Source organism: Dryobates pubescens, chromosome 31 (assembly GCF_014839835.1).
Source record: "Dryobates pubescens isolate bDryPub1 chromosome 31, bDryPub1.pri, whole genome shotgun sequence".
In the NCBI taxonomy this organism is placed as follows: domain Eukaryota; kingdom Metazoa; phylum Chordata; class Aves; order Piciformes; family Picidae; genus Dryobates; species Dryobates pubescens.
The window spans coordinates 4,231,825-4,251,149 of NC_071642.1; the positions used below are offsets into that span (position 1 = coordinate 4,231,825).

General features: G+C 65.6%; 2 protein-coding genes across 4 annotated transcripts in view; one reads left to right on the forward strand and one right to left on the reverse strand.

Annotated features, from left to right (window-relative positions):
• Positions 1–13,612, forward strand: part of APC2 (APC regulator of WNT signaling pathway 2) — a 49,393-nt gene extending 35,781 nt beyond the window's left edge. Inside the window, exons 2-15 of one of the 3 annotated variants that reach the window (XM_054175371.1) lie at positions 325–483; positions 618–708; positions 806–968; positions 1,056–1,164; positions 1,257–1,370; positions 1,941–2,018; positions 3,363–3,455; positions 4,102–4,486; positions 5,004–5,099; positions 5,711–5,850; positions 5,941–6,018; positions 6,110–6,226; positions 6,801–7,015; positions 7,682–13,612. In XM_054175371.1, the coding sequence (XP_054031346.1) occupies positions 343–483; positions 618–708; positions 806–968; positions 1,056–1,164; positions 1,257–1,370; positions 1,941–2,018; positions 3,363–3,455; positions 4,102–4,486; positions 5,004–5,099; positions 5,711–5,850; positions 5,941–6,018; positions 6,110–6,226; positions 6,801–7,015; positions 7,682–13,190 (7,329 nt within the window). In that variant the 5' untranslated portion in view covers positions 325–342 and the 3' untranslated portion in view covers positions 13,191–13,612. Of the gene's footprint in view, positions 1–324; positions 484–596; positions 709–805; positions 969–1,055; positions 1,165–1,256; positions 1,371–1,940; positions 2,019–3,362; positions 3,456–4,101; positions 4,487–5,003; positions 5,100–5,710; positions 5,851–5,940; positions 6,019–6,109; positions 6,227–6,800; positions 7,016–7,681 lie in introns of those variants that run through there. The other 2 variants (XM_054175369.1, XM_054175370.1) reach the window with 2 other exon arrangements.
• A 3,861-nt stretch (positions 13,613–17,473) lies between these two features.
• On the reverse strand, positions 17,474–19,306 carry C31H19orf25 (chromosome 31 C19orf25 homolog). The gene is made up of 3 exons (XM_054175255.1): positions 19,250–19,306; positions 18,343–18,515; positions 17,474–17,770 (listed from the first exon to the last, which is right to left on the reverse strand). The coding sequence occupies exons 2-3, from the start codon at positions 18,488–18,490 to the stop codon at positions 17,586–17,588; spliced, it is 333 nt and encodes a 110-aa protein (XP_054031230.1). The 5' UTR covers positions 18,491–18,515; positions 19,250–19,306; the 3' UTR covers positions 17,474–17,585.
• Between the last annotated feature and the right edge of the window lie 19 nt (positions 19,307–19,325).

The following is a 19,325-nucleotide window of genomic DNA, read 5'->3' on the forward strand; positions in this document are numbered from 1 at the left end:
CAAGACAAAGGGGGAAGGGAGCGCAGCGCCGAGAGGCTGCTGAGGGTGGGAACCAGGCAGCGGCTGGCGGGGGGCTGGGGGCTGCCTGCCTGCGTTAGCGGAGGGGGTGTGTGTGTCAGGGCCTGACCCCCTTCTCCCCCTCCCCATGTTGCGATTGACCTTCCCGGGAGTTTTGGGGGGAGGGGGCACCAGCTCTTGCTGGGATAACTCATCCCCAATTTGGGGGAGGGGAGGGAGGGGATAGTGCGTGGTGAGCGCTCCCCTGGGCTGTGCTGCGGTCGCGCGTGGGGGGTGGTGCTGCCCAGCTGCCCCCCAACCCCGCAGGTGCTGGAGGAGGTGAAGATGTCCGGCTCCATCGCCTCGTACGACCAACTGGTGCGGCAGGTGGAGGCGCTGAAGAAGGAGAACAGCCACCTCCGGCGGGAGCTGGAGGACAACTCCAACCACCTCTCCAAGCTGGAGAATGAGACCTCGGATATGAAGGTGATAGACCGACCCTGGGGGAGGGGGGGAGGACACACACACACAGACCCTGCACACGGCAGGGGAGGGGGACGGGGGGGTGAGGGGGTTTCCCTCCTTGTTCCACCCTCCAACCTCTCCATCCCTTGTTTTAGGAAGTCCTAAAGCACCTCCAGGGCAAGCTGGAGCAGGAGGCGAGGGTGATGGTGTCCTCGGGGCAGACGGAGGTCCTAGACCAGCTGAAAGGTAGGTGCCAAGGCACGGGGTGGGGGGGAAGGGGAGGCTGGGGGGGGGGGAGGCGTCTGCGCTGAGCCCACCCCCACACCCCTGCCCCCATTCGCAGCCCTGCAGATGGACATCACCAGCCTCTACAACCTCAAGTTTGCCCCGGAGGTTGTGCGTGGTGCTGAGGACAGCCCAGCCCCAGCACCACCGCCCCACAGGGACGGCACCGGGGACCTGGGCAGAGCCACTCTGCGCATGCTGGAGGAGCTGGACCGGGAGAGGTGAGGGCCAGGGAGGGGTGGCTGGGGAGCTGGAGCGGGGGAGGGAGGTGTGTGTCACGCTGACAGGGTCCCCCCCCTCTCCCCCAGGTGCTTCTTGCTGGGTGAGATCGAGAAGGAGGAGAAGGAGAAGGTCTGGTACTATGCCCAGCTGCAGAGCCTGGCCACGCGCCTGGACGAGCTGCCCCACGTCGAGACGGTGAGCGTGGGGGGAGCGGGGGGCACCCTGCCACTCCATGTGGGGGTGCAGGCAGGAGCCTGCCGCCCTCACACCGTCTCTGCCCCCTCCAGTTCTCCATGCAGATGGATCTGATCCGGCAGCAGCTGCAGTTCGAGGCACAGCACATCCGCTCGCTGATGGAGGAGCGCTTCGGCACCGCCGACGAGATGGTGCAGCGGGCACAGGTCAGGCTGGGCTGCCCCCGCCCCTGCCCCTGCCCCCTCCCTGCCCTGTGCCCGCGATGCCCCAGCTGCCTTCCTGCCCCATCCTGCCATCACCAGCTCTCTGCACCCTTTCACCCACAAAGGAAGCTTCTTGCACTCTTCTCCTGGCACACCTATGCTCAGCTCCTTGCGCCCCCAGACTCAGCTCTTTGCACCCTCACACCTAGCTCCTTGTGCCCTCATGCCCAGCTCCTTGTGCCCTCATGCCCAGCTCCTTCACCCCCAGACTCAGCTCTTGGCACCCTTGCACCCAGCTCCTTGTACCCTGGCACCCAGCTCCCTGTGGCTTCATGTCCAGCTCTCTGCACCCTCAAACTCAGCTCTTGGCATCCTTGCACATAGCTCCATGCCCCCTTGCACTCAGCTCCATGCCCTCTCCCCTCCATACACCCAGCCCTGAGCACCCTAACCCCTTGAACCCAGCTGCCCCCCCCCCCCCCCAAGCCCTGGCACCCTCACTCCTGGCTCTGGGGGTGCTGGAGGTACAGGGGGGGTTCCCATCCCTTGCTGACACCTGCTCTGCACCCCCAGATCCGTGCATCCCGGCTGGAGCAGATCGACAAGGAGCTGATGGAGGCGCAGGACAAGGTGCAGCAGCCGGAGCCGCAGGTAGCAGGGCTGGGGCTCGGTGGGGCTGGGGGCAGACCGGAGGCAGGGACCCCCCACCATCCACCCCCCACACTGCCTGCCATTGTCCCCGTGCTGTCCCCAAGCAGACAGCCAGGGCTTTGTGTGGCTCGGGCACCGTGCAATGGGCAGTTGCCATGGAGACCAGAAGTAGGCCACGGAGCGCAGCGGGGGGCGACGGGGTGGCTCCGGCAGCATCTGCCGGGCAACGGCGCTGCCAGGGCGGGCACCCTGCCACCGGCGCCGCCATGGCCCTGCCACCGGCGCTGCCATGGCCCTGCCACCAATGCTGCCATGGCCCTGCCACCGGTGCTGTCATGGCCCTGCCAGTGTCACTGCTATGACTCTGCCACCAACACTGCCATGGCCCTGCCACCAGCACTGCCATGGCCCTGCCACCAGCGCTGCCATGGCCCTGCCACCGGCGCCGCCATGGCCCTGCCACCAATGCTGCCATGGCCCTGCCACCGGCGCTGCCATGGCCCTGCCACCGGCGCTGCCATGGCCCTGCCACCAATGCTGCCATGGCCCTGCCACCAATGCTGCCATGGCCCTGCCAGTGTCACTGCTATGACTCTGCCACCACCACTGCCATGACCCTGCCACCAGCACTGCCATGACCATACCATTGTCACTGCTGTGGCTCAACCACTGCCATAGTCCTGCCATCCTATGACCCTGCCACCAACACTGCTATGGCACTCCCTGCCATGAACACTGCTATGGTCCTGCCACTGCTATGTCCCTGCCACCAACACTGCCATGTCCTGCCACTGCCATTGTCATGGTCCTGTCACCATCACTGCTATGTCCCTGCCACCAACACTGCCATGTCCTGCCACTGCCACTGTCATGGTCCTGTCACCATCACTGCTATGTCCCTGCCACCAACACTGCTATGGCCCTCCCACTGCTATGGCCCTGCTGCCATCACTGCTATGGCCCTGCCACTACCATCACCCCCAGGCTTGCTGCCTCCCCACACCCCACTCAGCTCCCTGCATCTCCAGCCCAGCTCTGCAGGCTCAGCCCCACCCATGCTGCCCACTCCTTCCTCACCCACACTTTTCCTTTTCCAAGCCTGCTGCCGTGGCAGCTCCCCCACCTTGACAGTCAGCCTCCATTCCAGCTTAAAATACAGCCCTGGCACTGCTGGCAGTGCCAATCCCACCGACTGGGAAAGGCTGCCCAATTCAATGGCACCAGTGGGTTCCTGAAGAGCAGGGAGGGGGCTGGGTAGGAGGAGGGAGGGGGCAGGGTAGGAAGGGGCAGCTCCTTGCAACCCCTCCCCTTACAACCTTTCCCCATCTGCCCCTCCGCCTGCAGCTCTGTGGGAAGGTGCCTGGCATGGAGGGAGATGGCAGCCTGGACCCCCCAACCCACCCAGATGAAGGGGGCAGCAGCCTGGGCAGCAGCAAGGTGAGGGGAAGCCCAGTCGGGGTGGGCTCAGTGTGGCAGGGGAGGGGGTGGCCCTTATGCAGCACCACCCAGGGAGGTAGTGGAAGCCTCAGCCCTGGAGGTGTTCAAGAACTCTGTGGCCATGGCACCTGGGTCATGGATTAGTGACCATGGTGGGGTTGGGTTGATGGTTGGACTGGATGGGTGACCTCAGAGGGCTTCTCCAATCCAAACAATTCTCTCGTTCTGGAGAAAAGAAGGTCCTGGGGAGACCTCAGAGCAGCCTTCCAGTACCTGAAGGGGGCTGCAGGAGAGCTGGGAAGGGACTTTTGGCAAGGGCTTGGAATGGCAGGATGAAGGGGAATGGCTTTGAGCTGGGAGAGAGATTTGAGAGTGAAGATGAGGAAGAAATTCTTTAGAGTGAGGGTGGGGAGACACTGGCACAGGCTGCCCAGGGAGGCTGTGGAAGCCTCATCCCTGGAGGTGTCTGCAGCCAGGCTGGAGGTGGCTGTGAGCAACCTGCTGTGGTGTGAGGTGTCCCAGCCCATGGCAGGGGGTTGGAACTGGCTGAGCCTTGAGGTCCCTTCCAACCCTGCCAGTTCTCTGATTCTATGCATCCCCACGTCTGTTCCCCCCCCTCCCCCCATGTCCTTCCCCCTCCCCCCAGGTGGAGGTGGTCTTCTGGCTGCTGTCCATGCTGGCCACGCGGGACAAGGAGGACCTGTCGCGCACGCTGCTGGCCATGTCCAGCTCGCAGGAGAGCTGCCTGGCCATGCGCAAGTCCGGCTGCCTGCCCCTGCTCATCCAGATCCTGCACGACTCGGACGGGGAGCCGGGGCCCCCCGAGAGCCCCTCGGGCGCCAAGGACGCCCGCATGCGCGCCAACGCCGCCCTCCACAACATCGTCTTCTCCCAGCCCGACGAGGGCCAGGCCAAGAAGGAGATGAGGGTGCTGCACGTGCTGGAGCAGATCCGCTCCTACTCGGAGACCTGCTGGGACTGGCTGCAGATGCAGAGCAGGGAGGCTGGCAGAGGCCCCGAGGGCGGCGCGGGTAGGGCGAAGCGGGGTGCCAGCCTTGCGGGGGGGGGGCTGCGGGGCTGTCAGTGTCTGCTCGCGCTGGAGGGGGCGGCCGAGGGGTGGTGTGGGGACCTGGGGGCTGCTCCTTAGGGTCCGGGGAGGAGCAGCAGCCGAGCGGTGTTCAGCCTGGAGAAGAGGAGGGTGTGGGGAGACCTCATTGCTCTCTAGCTGCTCTCCCCCTGAGAGGAGGCTGGAGTGAGGTGGGGGTTGGCCTCTTCTCCCAGATGATAGGACAAGAGGAAATGGCCTCAAGTTGCCCCAGGGGAGGTTTAGGTTGCACTTGAGGAACAATTTCCTCCCCTGGAGGGCTGTTGAGACCTGGCCCAGGGCAGTGGAGGAGCCCCCATCCCTGGAGGGGTTTTAGAGCCATGGAGATGTGGGGCTGAGGGCCATGGTTCGGTGGTGCCCTGGGGCAGTGCTGGGTTGAGGCTTGGACTCAACGAGCTGAGAGGTCTTTTCCAACCTCACCAACTCCATGACTCTCTCTGCAGCACCGGTGCCCATCGAGCCCCAGATCTGCCAGGCCACCTGTGCCATCATGAAGCTCTCCTTCGACGAGGAGTACCGGCGGGCCATGAACGAGCTGGGTGAGTGTGGGCTGGGGGCTCCAGCCCTGCCCTCCCTCCTCCCTGCTGCTACACCAGCAGCTCCGAGGAGGGGCTCACCTGAGTCAGAGGATCAGAGGATGTTAGGGGTTGGAGGGGACCTCAGGAGCTCATCGAGTCCAACCCCCTGCCACAGCAGGAGCACAGAATCCAGCACAGGTCACACAGGAACACATCCAGATGGGGCTGGAAAGGCTCCAGAGAAGGAGACTCCACAACCCCTCTGGGCAGCCTGCTCCAGGGCTCTGTGACCCTCACAGTGAAGAAGTTCCTCCTGATGTCGAGGTGGAACCTCCTGTGCTGGAGTTTATATCCACTGCCCCTTGGCCTATCCCAGGGTGCAGCTGAGCAGAGCCTGTCCCCTCCCTCCTGACCCCCAGCCCTCAGATATTGATAAGCATTGATCAAATCCCCTCTCAGACTTCTCTTCCCCAGACTGAACAGCCCCAGGGCTCTCAGCCTCTCCTCTTGGGGCAGTGCTGCAGTCCCTTCAGCACCCTGGTAGCTCTCCGTTGGACTCTCCCCATCACACACCCTCCATCCCATCCCATCCCATCCCATCCCACCCTAACCCACCCCTCCCTACCCCACAGGTGGGCTGCAGGCCGTGGCAGAGCTGCTGCAGGTGGACTATGAGATGCACAGGATGACCAATGACCCCCTGAACCTGGCGCTGCGGCGCTACGCCGGCATGGCCCTCACCAACCTCACCTTCGGCGACGTGGTCAACAAGGTCAGGAGGAGGCAGGGGAGCTGATGGGTGGGGGAAGGGAGCCTAGGGGCTGTTGGGGGTCACTTTTCACCACCATCACCTTCCTCACAGGCAACGCTGTGCGCCCGCCGGGGCTGCATGGAGGCCATCGTGGCTCAGCTGGGCTCCGACAGCGAGGAGCTGCACCAGGTGGGTGCTGGTGCTCAGTGGGGGATCCCTTGGGGGGGGGGGGAGGGGAGGGATGGTCACAGTGCCCACCCACCTTGCTGTGCCCTCCCAGGTGGTCTCCAGCATCCTGAGGAACCTCTCCTGGCGAGCTGACATCAACAGCAAGAAGGTGCTGCGGGAGGTGGGCAGCGTGGCCGGGCTGATGCGGTGCGCCCTGCACGCTGGCAAGGTGAGCACCAGGGAGGGAGGCTGGCACTGGGTACCAGGGTGGCTGTGTGGTGCTAGGGCAAGGGGCAATGGTTTTGAGGTGGAAGAAGGGGGATTGAGACTGGAGATCAGGAAGAAATTCTTTCTAGTGAGGTTGGGGAGACACTGGAGCAGGTTGCCCAGGGAGGTTGTGGAGGTCCCCTGCCTGGAGGTGTTTAAGGCCAGGCTGAAGGGATCCTACAGGAAGGCTGCAGAGAGACTTTTCCTGAGGGTGTCTAGAGACAGGCCAAGGGGGAATGGTTTGAAGCTGCAGGAGACCAGGGTTAGACTGGAGATGAGGAAGAGTTCTTCAGCACAGGGTGGGGAGATGCTGGAACAGGCTGCCCAGGGAGGCTGTGGCTGCCTCCTCCCTGGAGGTGTTCAAGGCCAGGCTGGATGAGGCCCTGAGCAAGCTGGGCTGGTGGGAGGTGTCCCTGCCCATGGCAGGGGGTTGGAACTGGGTGGGGTTGGACCTCTTCAAGGTCCTTTCCAACTCAACCTGCTCTGTGATTCCACGGTGGGGGCTGATGGCTGTCTGTGTCCTCACCCCGGGCCAGGAGTCGACGCTGAAGAGCGTCCTGAGCGCGCTGTGGAACCTGTCGGCACACAGCACGGACAACAAAGCAGCCATCTGCGCTGTGGAGGGAGCCTTGGGCTTCCTGGTCAGCACCCTCACCTACAAGTGCCAGAGCAACTCCCTGGCCATCATTGAGAGCGGAGGTGGCATCCTCAGGAACGTCTCCAGCCTCATCGCCACGCGTGAGGACTACAGGTGAGGCTGGCTCTGGGGATTGTGCCAGGGGAAGGGGGAGGTCAGGGTCTGTCCTGATGGCCATTAGAGTCATAGAACTGTCAGGGTTGGAAGGGACCTCAAGGCTCAGCCAGTTCCAACCCCCCTGCCATGGGCAGGGACACCTCACACCACAGCAGGTTGCTCACAGCCACATCCAGCCTGCCTGCAAACACCTCCAGGGATGAGGCTTCCACCACCTCCCTGGGCAACCTGTGCCAGGCTCTCACCACCCTCCTGGGGAAGAGCTTCTTCCTAACATCCAATCTGAATCTCCCCACTTCCAGTTTTGCTCCAGCATAACCTCCAGGGCCACGATGGAGGGATATGGTGATGGTGGTGGTCACTGCCTCTTGCTCCTCCTCTAGGGCTTCACACCAACCAAGCTCCCACTGGGCCTGCCACTCCCTGCTCCTGCCACTCCACTCCGTTGGAATGTGCTGCCCAGGGGGGTGGTGGAGTCACCGTCCCTGGAGGCGCTCAAGAGGGGCTTGGACGTGGCCCTTGGTGCCACGGTTCGGTAGTCATGAGGTGTTGGGTGGCAGGTTGGACTTGATGATCTTTGAGGTCTCTTCCAGCCTTACTGATTCTGTGACTCCCTGCCACCCTAACAAAAAATTGCCTCCCTTTGTCCCCCCCCCACTCCAGGCAGGTGCTGCGGGACCACAACTGCCTGCAGACGCTGCTGCAGCACCTGCGCTCGCACAGCCTCACCATCGTCAGCAACGCCTGCGGCACCCTCTGGAACCTGTCCGCCCGCAGCCCCCGCGACCAGGAGCTGCTGTGGGACCTGGGGGCCGTCAGCATGCTGCGGAACCTCATCCACTCCAAGCACAAGATGATCGCCATGGGCAGCGCCGCCGCCCTCCGCAACCTCCTGGCCAACCGCCCCCCCAAGTACAAGGACGCCGCCGCCGTGGTCTCGCCGGGCTCCTGCATGCCCTCCCTCTACGTGCGCAAGCAGAAGGCCCTGGAGGCCGAGCTGGATGCCAAGCACCTGGCCGAGGCCTTCGACACCATGGAGAAGCAGAGCCTGAAGGGCCAGGGCGCCAAGAAGCCGCCACGGCACGCGGAGAGCCTGGTGAAGGACTACGCCTCCGACTCCGGCTGCTTCGACGACGACGAGGTGCCCAACATCTCCACCGGCCTGGAGACGGCCAGCGCCTCCGTCCTCTCCATGTTCCTCAGCTCCTCCTTCCTCCAGGGGCAGGCCCTGCCGCGGGCGCTGGCGCAGAGGCGATGCCCGGAGCCGGAGAAGGAGGGCGGCGGCGCCAAGCCGGGCGAGCCCAAGAGGCTGCCGGCGGACGACGACGTCTCGCTGGCCGCCGAGAAGCTGGCCAACAAGATCTCCAGCACGGTGGCCAAGATCGACAAGCTGGTGGAGGACATCTCCACCATGCACACGTCCTCGGACGACAGCTTCAGCCTCAGCTCGGAGGACCACTGCCTGGACTGGCAGTACGGCCCCGAGGAGGGGCACGAGGCGCGCGCCCAGTCCTGCTCGCCCTGCCGCCTGTCGGAGGCCGGCGGCTTCGCCAAGCGGGAGAGCCTGAGCCGGGCGCACACCCTGCTGAGGCTGAAGGCGGCCTCCACCAGCCTGTCCAACGACAGCCTCAACAGTGGCAGCACCAGCGACGGCTACTGCACCAAGGAGCACATGAAGCCTTGCACCAGGGCGGCCTTCCTCGACTACCGCGAGGAGCTGCAGCGCTACCAGAAGCGGCCCAGCCGGCTCGACCTCAAGGGCATCCTGGGCAGCAAGCTGGAGAGGGTCGAACCCCCTGTGCCCAAGGGCAGGGACCAGGCCGAGCCGGAGAAGCCAGAGCAGCCGGACGTGCCCGAGAGGGCCAAGAAGACAGTGACCTTCCCCAGTCCCAAGGCACTGGAGAAGGAGCCCGAGTGGAAGAAGGAGACGGGCGGCAAACCCTCCTCCGACTCCCAGATCCACACCATCAAACTCTCCCCGTCCTACCAGCACGTCCCACTGCTCGAGAGCCTGGCCAAGAGCGGCGCTGCCGCTGCCACCGGCCACCAGCCCTCCCTGCTGGGCAGGAAGCAAGCCTGGCTCCCCCCTGCGCTGCTGCAGACGGCCGAGACCCTGAGCAAGATCCCCGAGAAGCTGCCTGCCCACCCTCCGGCCGCGGCGGAGCAGGAGTCGGTGCAGAAGTACTCGGTGGAGGACACCCCCATCTGCTTCTCCAGGTGCAGTTCCCTCTCCTCCCTCTCCTCGGCAGACAACGTTTTGGACGGGCAGAGCCACAGCGAGAACGACCTGGACAGCGACTCCTCCCTGGAGATCCTGGAGATGGAGGAAGGGGAAGCAGAAGACGAGGATGAGAGGCAGGAGAAGGAGAAGGTGGATCCGGATCCAGCCATGCTGGCCGGGATTTCCCAGCCCATCACCATCCCCTTCCCGAAGCGGGAGAAGATTTTCCTGCGGGAGTCGTCGCCGTCGCGACAGGAGGACCTGACCCCCTCCAGCTCCTCGGAGAACTACATCCAGGAGACCCCTCTGGTGATGAGCCGCTGCAGCTCCGTCAGCTCTCTGGGCAGCTTCGAGAGCCCCTCCATCGCCAGCTCCATCCAGAGCGACCCCTGCAGCGAGATGATCAGCGGCACCATCAGTCCCAGCGAGCTGCCCGACAGCCCCGGGCAAACCATGCCGCCCAGCCGCAGCAAGACGCCCCTCTTCGAGCTGGGCTGTCAGCCGGAGAAGGAGACCAGCCAGTTCAACATCCAGTGGGAGAACAACGTCAAGAAGTTCATGGAGATCACCGACTTCAAGGAGCGCTTCCAGCTGCCCCAGGACCTGGACTCCATGGTCTACTTCACGGTGGAGAAACCCAACGAGAACTTCTCCTGCGCCTCCAGCCTCAGCGCCCTGCCCCTCCACGAGCACTACGTGCAGAAGGACGTGGAGCTGAAGCTGATGCCCACCTTCCCCGAGAAGAACAGCCTGAACTTCGTGGCCCACGAGAAGCGGGAGGAGCGGCGGGAGGAGCGGCACCCGGAGGGCCGGCGGCGGGCGGAGCGCCCCGAGCGCCCCGAGCCCCCCGACAACGACAACGACGACGACGACGATATCGAGATCCTGAAGGAGTGCATCAGCTCCGCCATGCCCTCCCGCTTCCGCAAGGTGAAGACCTCCCTTCTCTCCGGCCAGGTCCTGCACCCCCAGACCAAGAAGCCTCTGCACCTCCCTGTCTACATGCTGGTGCCGGCCCAGGCGCCCCCCGGCGGCCCCAGGCACCTGCGTGCCGCCGCCCCCCGCGACCCCTTCAGGGACGACGACTCCTTCACCGACTCGGCCGACGGGACCCCGGTCAACTTCTCCAGCGCTGCCTCGCTGAGCGACGAGACCCTGCGCTACCCACCCGCCGAGGAGGCCGAGCCCCTCCGCGGCCTGGCCGAGGGGCACCGTCAGCTGGGCAGCGCTGGCACCATCCCAGCCAGGAGAGCTGCCTCTGGCGGCTCGGCGCCCGCCCGCCTGAGCTCAGCCTGCAAGGGCAAAGCGGCGTCCAGCCGTGGCCCAAGTGGGGAGGGAAAGCGAGGCCAGCAGCCCACAAAGAGCGGTCCCAAGCTGGAGCTGGAGGTGGGAAGGCCCCCCAGTGGTGCCTGTGGAAGGAAGGATGCTCCCCAGGAGGACGAGGTGGCCTTCCAGTCCCTCTGCCACACCACGCCGACGGAGGAAGCTGTCTACTGCTTCTACGAGCAGGACTCGGACGAGCTGCCCGAGGTGGGCAGGCAAGGGACTGGCAGCAGAGCTCAGCCTGGCCGGGCACCCAGGAGGGAGCGCTGGGGTGGTTCGATCCCCCGGAGAGAGCCCGAGCCAGGCCCCCGGCCAGCTAAGAGCAAGCCACAGAACAACCTCATCGCCGACGAGACTCCGCCGTGCTACTCCCTCAGCTCCTCCATGAGCTCCCTGAGCGATGCGAACCTCTCCGACGGCAAGGAGCGGGGCCAGCCCTGCGGCAAAGCCCCCCGGCCGCGCTCAGCCACGGTGTCGCTGGGGAAGGGAGGCTCCCCCAGCTCCCCCAGCCTCCCCAGCCTCAACTCGGAGGATGACCTGCTGCAGAAGTGCATCGGCTCGGCCATGCCCAAGCGCCGGCGGCCCTCGGCTCGCCGCAGGCTGCCGGAGCGCAAGCAGAAGCCTTCCGGTGCCGGCGGGAGGGAGCGGAAGGCTGAGGCGCGGCACCGTCCCACTGAGGACACCGGCTCCGACCGGGGCTCGGACCTGGACAGCGTGGAGTGGCAAGCCATCCAGGAGGGTGCCAACTCCATCGTCACCTGGCTGCACCAGGCCGCTGCCTCCCTCTCACGGGAGCCTTCCTCCGAGTCCGACTCCATCCTCTCCTTCATGTCGGGGCTCTCGGTGGGCTCCACGCTGCAGCTGTCCCTGGGCAGGCAGGAGAAGCAGCGAGCCAGCAGCGCGGGCGGCCGGGATGCGGCCAGGAGGGAGCGCAGCAAGAGCCGCCCAGAGAGGAAGGAGGCGCCGGGTGCCCGTCCTGCCGGCCGAGGAAGCACCAGGGCAGAGCGCAGCCCAGCGCCCACCAAGCCAGTGCCCAACCTGCCCGTGGTCTTCCGTGGCAGGACTGTCATCTACATGCCCAACCTGCCCAAGGATGCCCCCAGCCCGAGGGGCACCCCAAAGAAAAGCTCCGCGGCCAAGCCTGAGGCGTCACCGGCCAAGAACCTCTCCCTGAGTCAGCAGCGTTCGCGAAGCCTGCACCGGCTGGGCAAACCCCCCGAAACCGGGGACCTGGCACTGCCCAAGAGGAGCACGACACCCCCCGCCCGCATCGGCAAAGGACCTCCCTCCTCGGGCTCCTCCCGCACCTCCACTCCCTCCCAGCATGCTCCCAAGAAGCTGCCGTCGCCCTCCCAGGCCACCAAGCAGAGTCCCACGGCCGTGAGCAAGGCGGGCAGCTCACCCTCGCCGCCGGGACCCCCGGCCAGAGCCCCAGCCCCCAAATCCCCTGCACTCAAGCAGTCCAAGACTCAGAAGTCGCCCGTCCGCATCCCCTTCATGCAGAAGCCCAGCAGGAAGGTGCTGCCAGGCCGGGGCACCATGCCCGTGCTGGAGGAGCAGGTGGATGCTAGCAAGGCAGGGGGCAGCGGGCCGGGGGGGCCGGGGGGCGGCGGGCGGCTGAACCTGGTGCGGATGTCGTCCACCCGTTCCAGCGGGAGCGATTCAGATCGCTCTGGCTTCTTACGCCAGCTCACCTTCATCAAGGAATCCTCCAGCCTGCTGCTGCGGCACCGCTCCGAGCTCGGCCCGGGGCAGCCTTCGACCTCCTCCCTGCCTCGCCGCACGTCCCCGCAGCGCAGCCGAGCAGCCCTCCCGGCCGTCTTCCTCTGCTCCTCCCGCTGCGAGGAGCTCAAGGCGGCCAAGCCGGCAGCCCCCAACCCACGGCCCCTCGTCACCAGAGCCCAAGCCGGCGGCAGAGTCTCCGCCGGGGTCAAGCCGCCGCGGAGGACCAGCTCCGAGAGCCCGTCCCGGCTGCCGGTGAAGACCAGCACGGCTGCACCGGAGCCCTTCAAGAGGTACTCGTCCTCGCCCAACATCAGCGTGGCGCGGAGGACCGGCAGCCCTTCCTCCGTCCTCTCCGCCCGCTCCGAGGCTTCGGCGCAGCGGCAGAGGCAGCAGCCCGAGGCGGTCCCCGACGGGCAGCCGGCGAAGCCGCCGGTGGTGATGATGAAGGGCACATGGCGCAGGATTCGGGACGAGGACATCCCCCACATCCTCAAGAGCACGCTGCCCTCCTCCGCCCTGCCGCTGGCGGGCACCGGTGAGGAGGAAGAGGAGCCGGCGGACGAGGAGGAGGAGGAGGAGCGCCCCGGCACCCCCAGGAAGACCAGCGACGCCGTGGTGCAGACCGAGGACTTCTCCAGCGCCAAGACCAACTCCAGCACCTCTCCCACGCTGGAGAGCCGGGAGGGACCCCCACACCCCCGCGCTGCCTGCGATGGCGAAGCTCTGGCCCCCCCCAAGGCCACCCTGCCCATCTCCTTCGGCCACGAGGTACCCACGGGGACCTTCCCCAGCAGCCGGCACGGCTCCCCGAGCAGAGCTGCCCGTGTCACCCCCTTCAACTACGTCCCCAGCCCCATGGTGACAGCGGTGGCTGACACGGTGGTGGAGAAAATCCAGGCTTGAGCAGCTGCTGTGGAGGAAGCCCCGGCTGAGGGTTCCGTGACACCTCCTGCCCCACAGGAGCTGGCCAGGACTGTGCTGGGGCAGGGGACAGTGACACAGGACAGCTGGTGACCAGCAAGTGACCCCAAGCCGCTGCCTGCCCCAGCTGGGCTCCTGCTGCACTGGTGCATTGCAGCTCCCGGTGCCAAGGACCGGGCAGGGAAGGGTCGAGGTGGGGGGGTGGTGGTCTGAGGCTGATGCCCCAAGCTGGGGGTGAGGCTTGGTGACCATTTCCCACTGATGGACATCCTGGGACAAGCTGAGGGGGGAGTTTGTATCCCCACGTCCCCTCCACATCCTGCTCACCCACCCTGGGCACAGGCTGAACTAGTACTGATCAGGGCCTGATCCTGCCTGCTGGGAAGCTGGCAGCAGGGCCTGATCCTGCCTGCTGGGAAGCTGGCAGCAGGGCCTGATCCTGCCCACTGGGAGCTGTCATACTGCACCCCAGCACCAGGTCTCTGCCACACGCTTCAGCTTGTCCTGGCACCAGTAATCCCAGGTCATTTATTAACAAGGGGGAGGGAAGGGCTGGAGCAATGCAGGGAGAAGCTCTGTGAGGGCAAAGAGCATGGCCACGAGGACTTGGGGGCCAGGACCTCCCCATGTGTGCTGTTGGAGGCTCCTAATTAAGGCCTGTGGCTGATTGCTGGGGGGGATGACACCCACAGCCCTGGTGCCTGCAGTGGTCCAAGGTGGTGCTGGGTGGGAATGGCACTGGAGAAGCAGGGCAGGGGCTCGGTGGTGCCCCTGGGGGTCTTGAAGGACTCATCTGGGTGCCTGCTCACTGGGCTGGGGAGCTGCCCCGGGAGGGGAACATGGTGCTGAGGCAGCACTGGGGTGCCCAACCCCTGGAGAAGGGTCTGGGGCCCCTCACCCTCCTCTGCAGTCCCCCCAGCATGCCACCCCCAGGGTGGCAGAGCCCCCTCCTGGTTGGCAGCCAGGGTCCCAGCGTGTCCCCTGTGGCTGTGGACACAAATCCACTCAGGACTGGATTACAGCCACGAGCGGGGGGGGGCTGCAGCCCCAAAGCACTGGGGACCACCCTGCTCCTGCTGCCAGGAGATGGGGGGGGGGTGTGGTGGGAAGCACCCCAGCCCCCAGGAGTGGGATGAGCTATGGAGGGACCCCCCCACAATCCAGATGCTCCCCAAGCCCCCTCCAGGTGCTGCCCAACCTCTTGGCTGTCTCCCAGTTTGCCCTCCCTATGGCTTTGGATGGGATGCCCTGGGGGGTCCCCACATACCAGTGCCCCGGGGGCGGGGGGCTGCAGGGACAGGCATGGGGTGATGGGGATGTGGGGATACCCCTGGTGGGGGTGTGGGGACACAGTGAGGGGCTCTGGAGAGTGGCACCAGGGCTGTGGGGGTGTAGAGGTTCAGACTGAGGTCAGGGTGACCCCAGGGCTGTGGGGGCAGGGATGGGGCCCCCAGGGATGTGCACCAGGGTCTTGGAGGGGGGGAGTGGGGATACCCACTGGGGACCTTGGCTCTGGCAGAGGCTGGCACAGTGACACCAAGGTGACAAACTCCCTGAGGGCACCACAGGTCCCCACTGCCCAGCACGGGAGGTGCCAGGAGGACCCCACACAGCTTCCCCCCACCTCCCCACCCCCCCCGTGCCAGCTGTGGCCTTGCCTTCAAGCCCCAGTGCCCAGCCCTGCTCTTGCCCAGCCAGCTGTTGGCAGCAGCCCTCCTCTGCCCACACCACCACCGGGTTCTGGGGTGCCCTTTCCCCCCTCCTCTCTGTATCTATGTACCAAGGATATTATTTTCCTGGGCCTCTGGACAGTATTAAGAATTAAAGCCAAGCTGTGTAAATAGGAAGGGCTGGGCTGTCTGTCTGTCTGTCCAGCCTGGGCTGTCTGTCTGTCTGTCCAGCCTGGGCTGGGCTCTGTCCAGCCTGGGCTGTTGGGTGCTTTTTCCCCAACCCTGGGGGAGCCACAGCCTCACTGCAGCGTTCCCTGCATCCATTTCTTGTGCTTCACAGCTGAGGTGGCTTGGAAGGGTTGGGGAAGTCCCTGCTGGGGAAGGACAGGACAGCAGCCACTGCCACCTGCTCCCCACCCACCAAGGGACCCCCAGAGCCACCCTGGGTGGAGGTGAGAGTGAGGAGCAGACCCTCAACAAAGGGGCATGGAGGGCAACTTGCTTCTCTGCTGGGGGTGAGCATCCTCCCCAGGACCCCCCACACACACACCAAGGGACCCCTAGAGCCACCCTGAGTGGTGACAGTGAGGAGCAGACCCTCAACAAGGGGTCTTGCACCTCCTCCTAGAGGGCATCTTCCTTCTCTGCTGGGGGGAGTACCCCCAGGCTTCAGTTTGACTTCACCTCCTGCTTGCCCCTGAGGGCCACAGGGAGAGGTAGGGACAAAAAAAATGCAGCCTGAGCTCTCCATGAAGGGCTTTTAATGACATCTGTGACAAAGCCCAGGGCTGGGGTGACCCTTTCCCACCACCTTCATTATTAGCAGCATGAGACAACTCTTGCTCCTGCCACCATGGCTGGGAGGACATCAGGGCCCCCAAGAGGCTGGGAAACTGGGACCCCAGAACCTAAACAGGCAGCAAAACCAGTCCCTGGAGCCCAAGCAGGCTGGGGGAGACAGCTCCAGAACCCCAAAGGGGCTGGCAAACCAGGCCCTGCATCCTGAACAGGCTGCAAAACTGCTCTTCAGCCCCCAGAGCCTACATAGGCCTCAAAACAAGATCCTGGCTCCCCAAGGAGGGGGGTGGGGGCTGGCAAAGCCTGACCCTGCCTCCCCAAGGAGGGGGGTGGGGGCTGGCAAAGCCTGACCCTGCCTCCCCAAGGAGCAGGGGGGGGCTGGCAAAGCCTGACCCTGCCTCCCCAAGGAGCAGGGGGGGGGGCTGGCAAAGCCTGACCCTGCCTCCCCAAGGAGCAGAGGGGGGCTGGCAAAGCCTGACCCTGCCTCCCCAAGGAGGGGGGTGGGGGCTGGCAAAGCCTGACCCTGCCTCCCCAAGGAGGGGGGTGGGGGCTGGCAAAGCCTGACCCTGCCTCCCCAAGGAGCGGAGGGGGGCTGGCAAAGCCTGACCCTGCCTCCCCAAGGAGCGGGGGGGGGGGCTGGCAAAGCCTGACCCTGCCTCCCCAAGGAGCAGAGGGGGGCTGGCAAAGCCTGACCCTGCCTCCCCAAGGAGGGGGGTGGGGGCTGGCAAAGCCTGACCCTGCCTCCCCAAGGAGCAGAGGGGGGCTGGCAAAGCCTGACCCTGCCTCCCCAAGGAGCAGGGGGGTGCTGGCAAAGCCTGACCCTGCCTCCCCAAGGAGCAGGGGGGTGCTGGCAAAGCCTGACCCTGCCTCCCCAAGGAGCAGGGGGGTGCTGGCAAAGCCTGACCCTGCCTCCCCAAGGAGCAGGGAGGGGCTGGCAAAGCCTGACCCTGCCTCCCCAAGGAGCAGGGGGGTGCTGGCAAAGCCTGACCCTGCCTCCCCAAGGAGCAGGGGGGGGCTGGCAAAGCCTGACCCTGGCTCCCCAAGGAGGGGGGTGGGGGCTGGCAAAGCCTGACCCTGCCTCCCCAAGGAGCAGGGGGGGGCTGGCAAAGCCTGACCCTGCCTCCCCAAGGAGCTGGGGGGGGGGCTGGCAAAGCCTGACCCTGATCCCTCAGCTCTTCCCTTTGGAGGCTGGGGCAGGTCTGGCCTTGCTCACAGCCAAGCAGGCTCTCCTGAGGCTGGCCAGGAGCCTGTCATAGAAGAAGTCAGTGTGGTAGTGCAGCTTGGTGAGGTGCTGCAGGAAGGCAGGCACCTCAGCCTCCTCCACCCCCAGGCACACCGGGATCATCCTGGTCCCGCCGCGCCGCACGGCGTGGCACAGGCTCCACTCGCAAACGCGCTGGCACCACGGGTCCCCCAGGGACTTGGCAGAGAAGAGGAGGATGGCCACCCTGCTGGCCTCCAGCACCTGGTGGGTGCTGAGGATGAGGGAGGTGCCAGCCACTTGGTCCTGGTGCTCGGCGTAGCCCCGGAAGCCCTCCTGGCGCAGGCGCTGGGAGATGCGGGAGGCGACGGCGTCGTCCTCGGGGCAGTACCAGATGGAGAAGTCGTAGGCGAAGGGGCCAGGGGAGGGCACAGAGGACATGCCACCCACTGGGCAGGAGGGCAGTGGGGACCAGATGTGAGGGGAGGCTGAGTGGGTTTTTGTTCTTCACCCCCACCCCGACCTGGCCCCCGTGCCCCTCCCTGGGGAAAGGCCAAGCCGCGGTGCCGCCGGCGGTGCCCTAAGCCCGCCGCCGCCGTTCTGCCAACGCTCCCAGGCCCCCTGATGGGTGTCCTGAGGCAGCCACCCGGAGTCCAGGGTGCCCAGAGAGGAGTGCCAAGCGCTGGGGAGGAGGCAGGTGGGCAGAGCTCAGCAGGCTTTCTGCCTCATGTCGGCGACGTCGCGCTCCAGCACCGCCCGCGCCCGCAGCAGCTCCTCCCGCTGCTCCCGCAGCCGCTCCCGGGCCGCCTGCAGCTGCTGATTCATCCCCACGTAGGAACGGCTCAGGTGGTACAGCCTCTCCCTCTCCTCCTCAGCAGGGCTGGGTGGGGAGCCTGGGGAAGGAGGTAGAGCAACAGGGGAGCTCAGAGGAGGGAGCTGGGACTTGAGTAGCGAGCGCGGGTTTGGGCACCGCAGGCCACGAAGGACTTCGAGGGGTTGGAGTGGGTCCAGAAAGGGGGAATGAAGATGGGGAAGGGTCTGGAGAAGAGGGCTGGGGAGGAGCAGCTGAGGAAGCTGGGGGTGGTTAGTGTGGAGAAGAGGAGGCTGAGGGAGACCTCATTGCTCTCTACAGCTCCCTGAGCCTGCAGTGAGGTGGGGGTTGGGCTCTGCTCCCTAGGATCGGTTGATAGGAGGAGAGGAAATTGTGCCAGGGGAGGGTTAGGTTGGAGAAGAGGAACAATTTCTTTGCTGCCAGGGTGCTCAGGGACTGGAAGAGGGAGGTGGTGGAGTCCCCATCCCTGGAGGTGTTCCAGAACCCTGTGGCCACAGCACTTGGGGCCATGGTTTGGTGGCCACGGTGGGGTTGGGTTGCTGTTTGGACTGGATGCCCTCAAAAGGCCTTTTCCACCCCAACCACTTCTATGGTCCTGTCCCCTGCTGCTCCACACAAACCCCAGGGGCTCACCTGAGGAGGGGCTGTGGTCCTGGCTAGGCTCAGTGGGGAGGATGAAGATGGGGTCCCCTGGGTGGGTGCTCTGTAGGTCAGCCAGGATCTGCTCCACGCTGGGGGGCTCAGGGCGGGTGGACAGCACCCGCTTGGCCTTGGCGCTCATCACGGGGTGGCCTCATAGGCAGGGGCTGAGGGGGCAGTGTGGGATGAGTAGGCTGCACTGCCCCCAGCCCAGCTGACAGACAGACTGACCCCCACTGTGCTGCCCTTCAGACAGACACACAGATCTTCCCTCTCCCTGCCCCCTCCCCCTCCCCCCCCCCGCTCCCTACCAGACACACTTCCTCCCCCCCCCAGAACAGGCAGCAGCTTTCTCTTTGCCTGTCAGGACAGACAGACACACCCCCCCCACGCCCCCCTTCCCCTGCCCCACGACGGACACCCCCCCCCCCCCCCCACTTATGCCCCTTCTAGACAAACAGACAGACCGACACAACCCTGCTTCTGGAACAGATAGACAGACACGATCCCCGCCCTTCCTTGCCCACCCAAGGACAGACAGACAGACTGACCTTTTCACTGCCTCTCCGGACAGACCAACTTCCTCTCCTCGCTCTGGCCAGACAGACATCCCCTCTCCCAGCCCCAGGACGGACCCTTCCTATCCCGCTCCCAGACAACACAGCCACCCCATCACCACTCCGCCCCTGGGACGGACAGACAGACAGATCCCCTTCCACCTTACCCACCTCGGGACAGACAGAGCCCTGCGCTGCCGCTCAGGTCGGACACGCACCCGCCCCGCCCCGCCCCTCCTCGGGAGGGACAGACACAGAGACACTGCCCCAGGACACACGGACAAACGACTCCCTTCGTCCCCGCCCCGCCCCAGGAAAGACAAACCGGCAAAGGAAAGCTCTACCCTGCCGCGCTCCTCATCCTCCGTCCTCCTCCCGGCCACTGCCGCGCCACGTCCCGCTCGCCCTGACGTCACTTCC

Bases quoted from the DNA above. Each gene is read 5' to 3' on its own strand.
- C31H19orf25 (XM_054175255.1), bottom strand. From the start codon at position 18,490: ATGAGCGCCAAGGCCAAGCGGGTGCTGTCCACCCGCCCTGAGCCCCCC. The intron at 17,771-18,342 runs GTGAGCCCCTGG...CTCCTTCCCCAG, and splicing joins GGACCACAGCCCCTCCTCAG to GCTCCCCACCCAGCCCTGCT.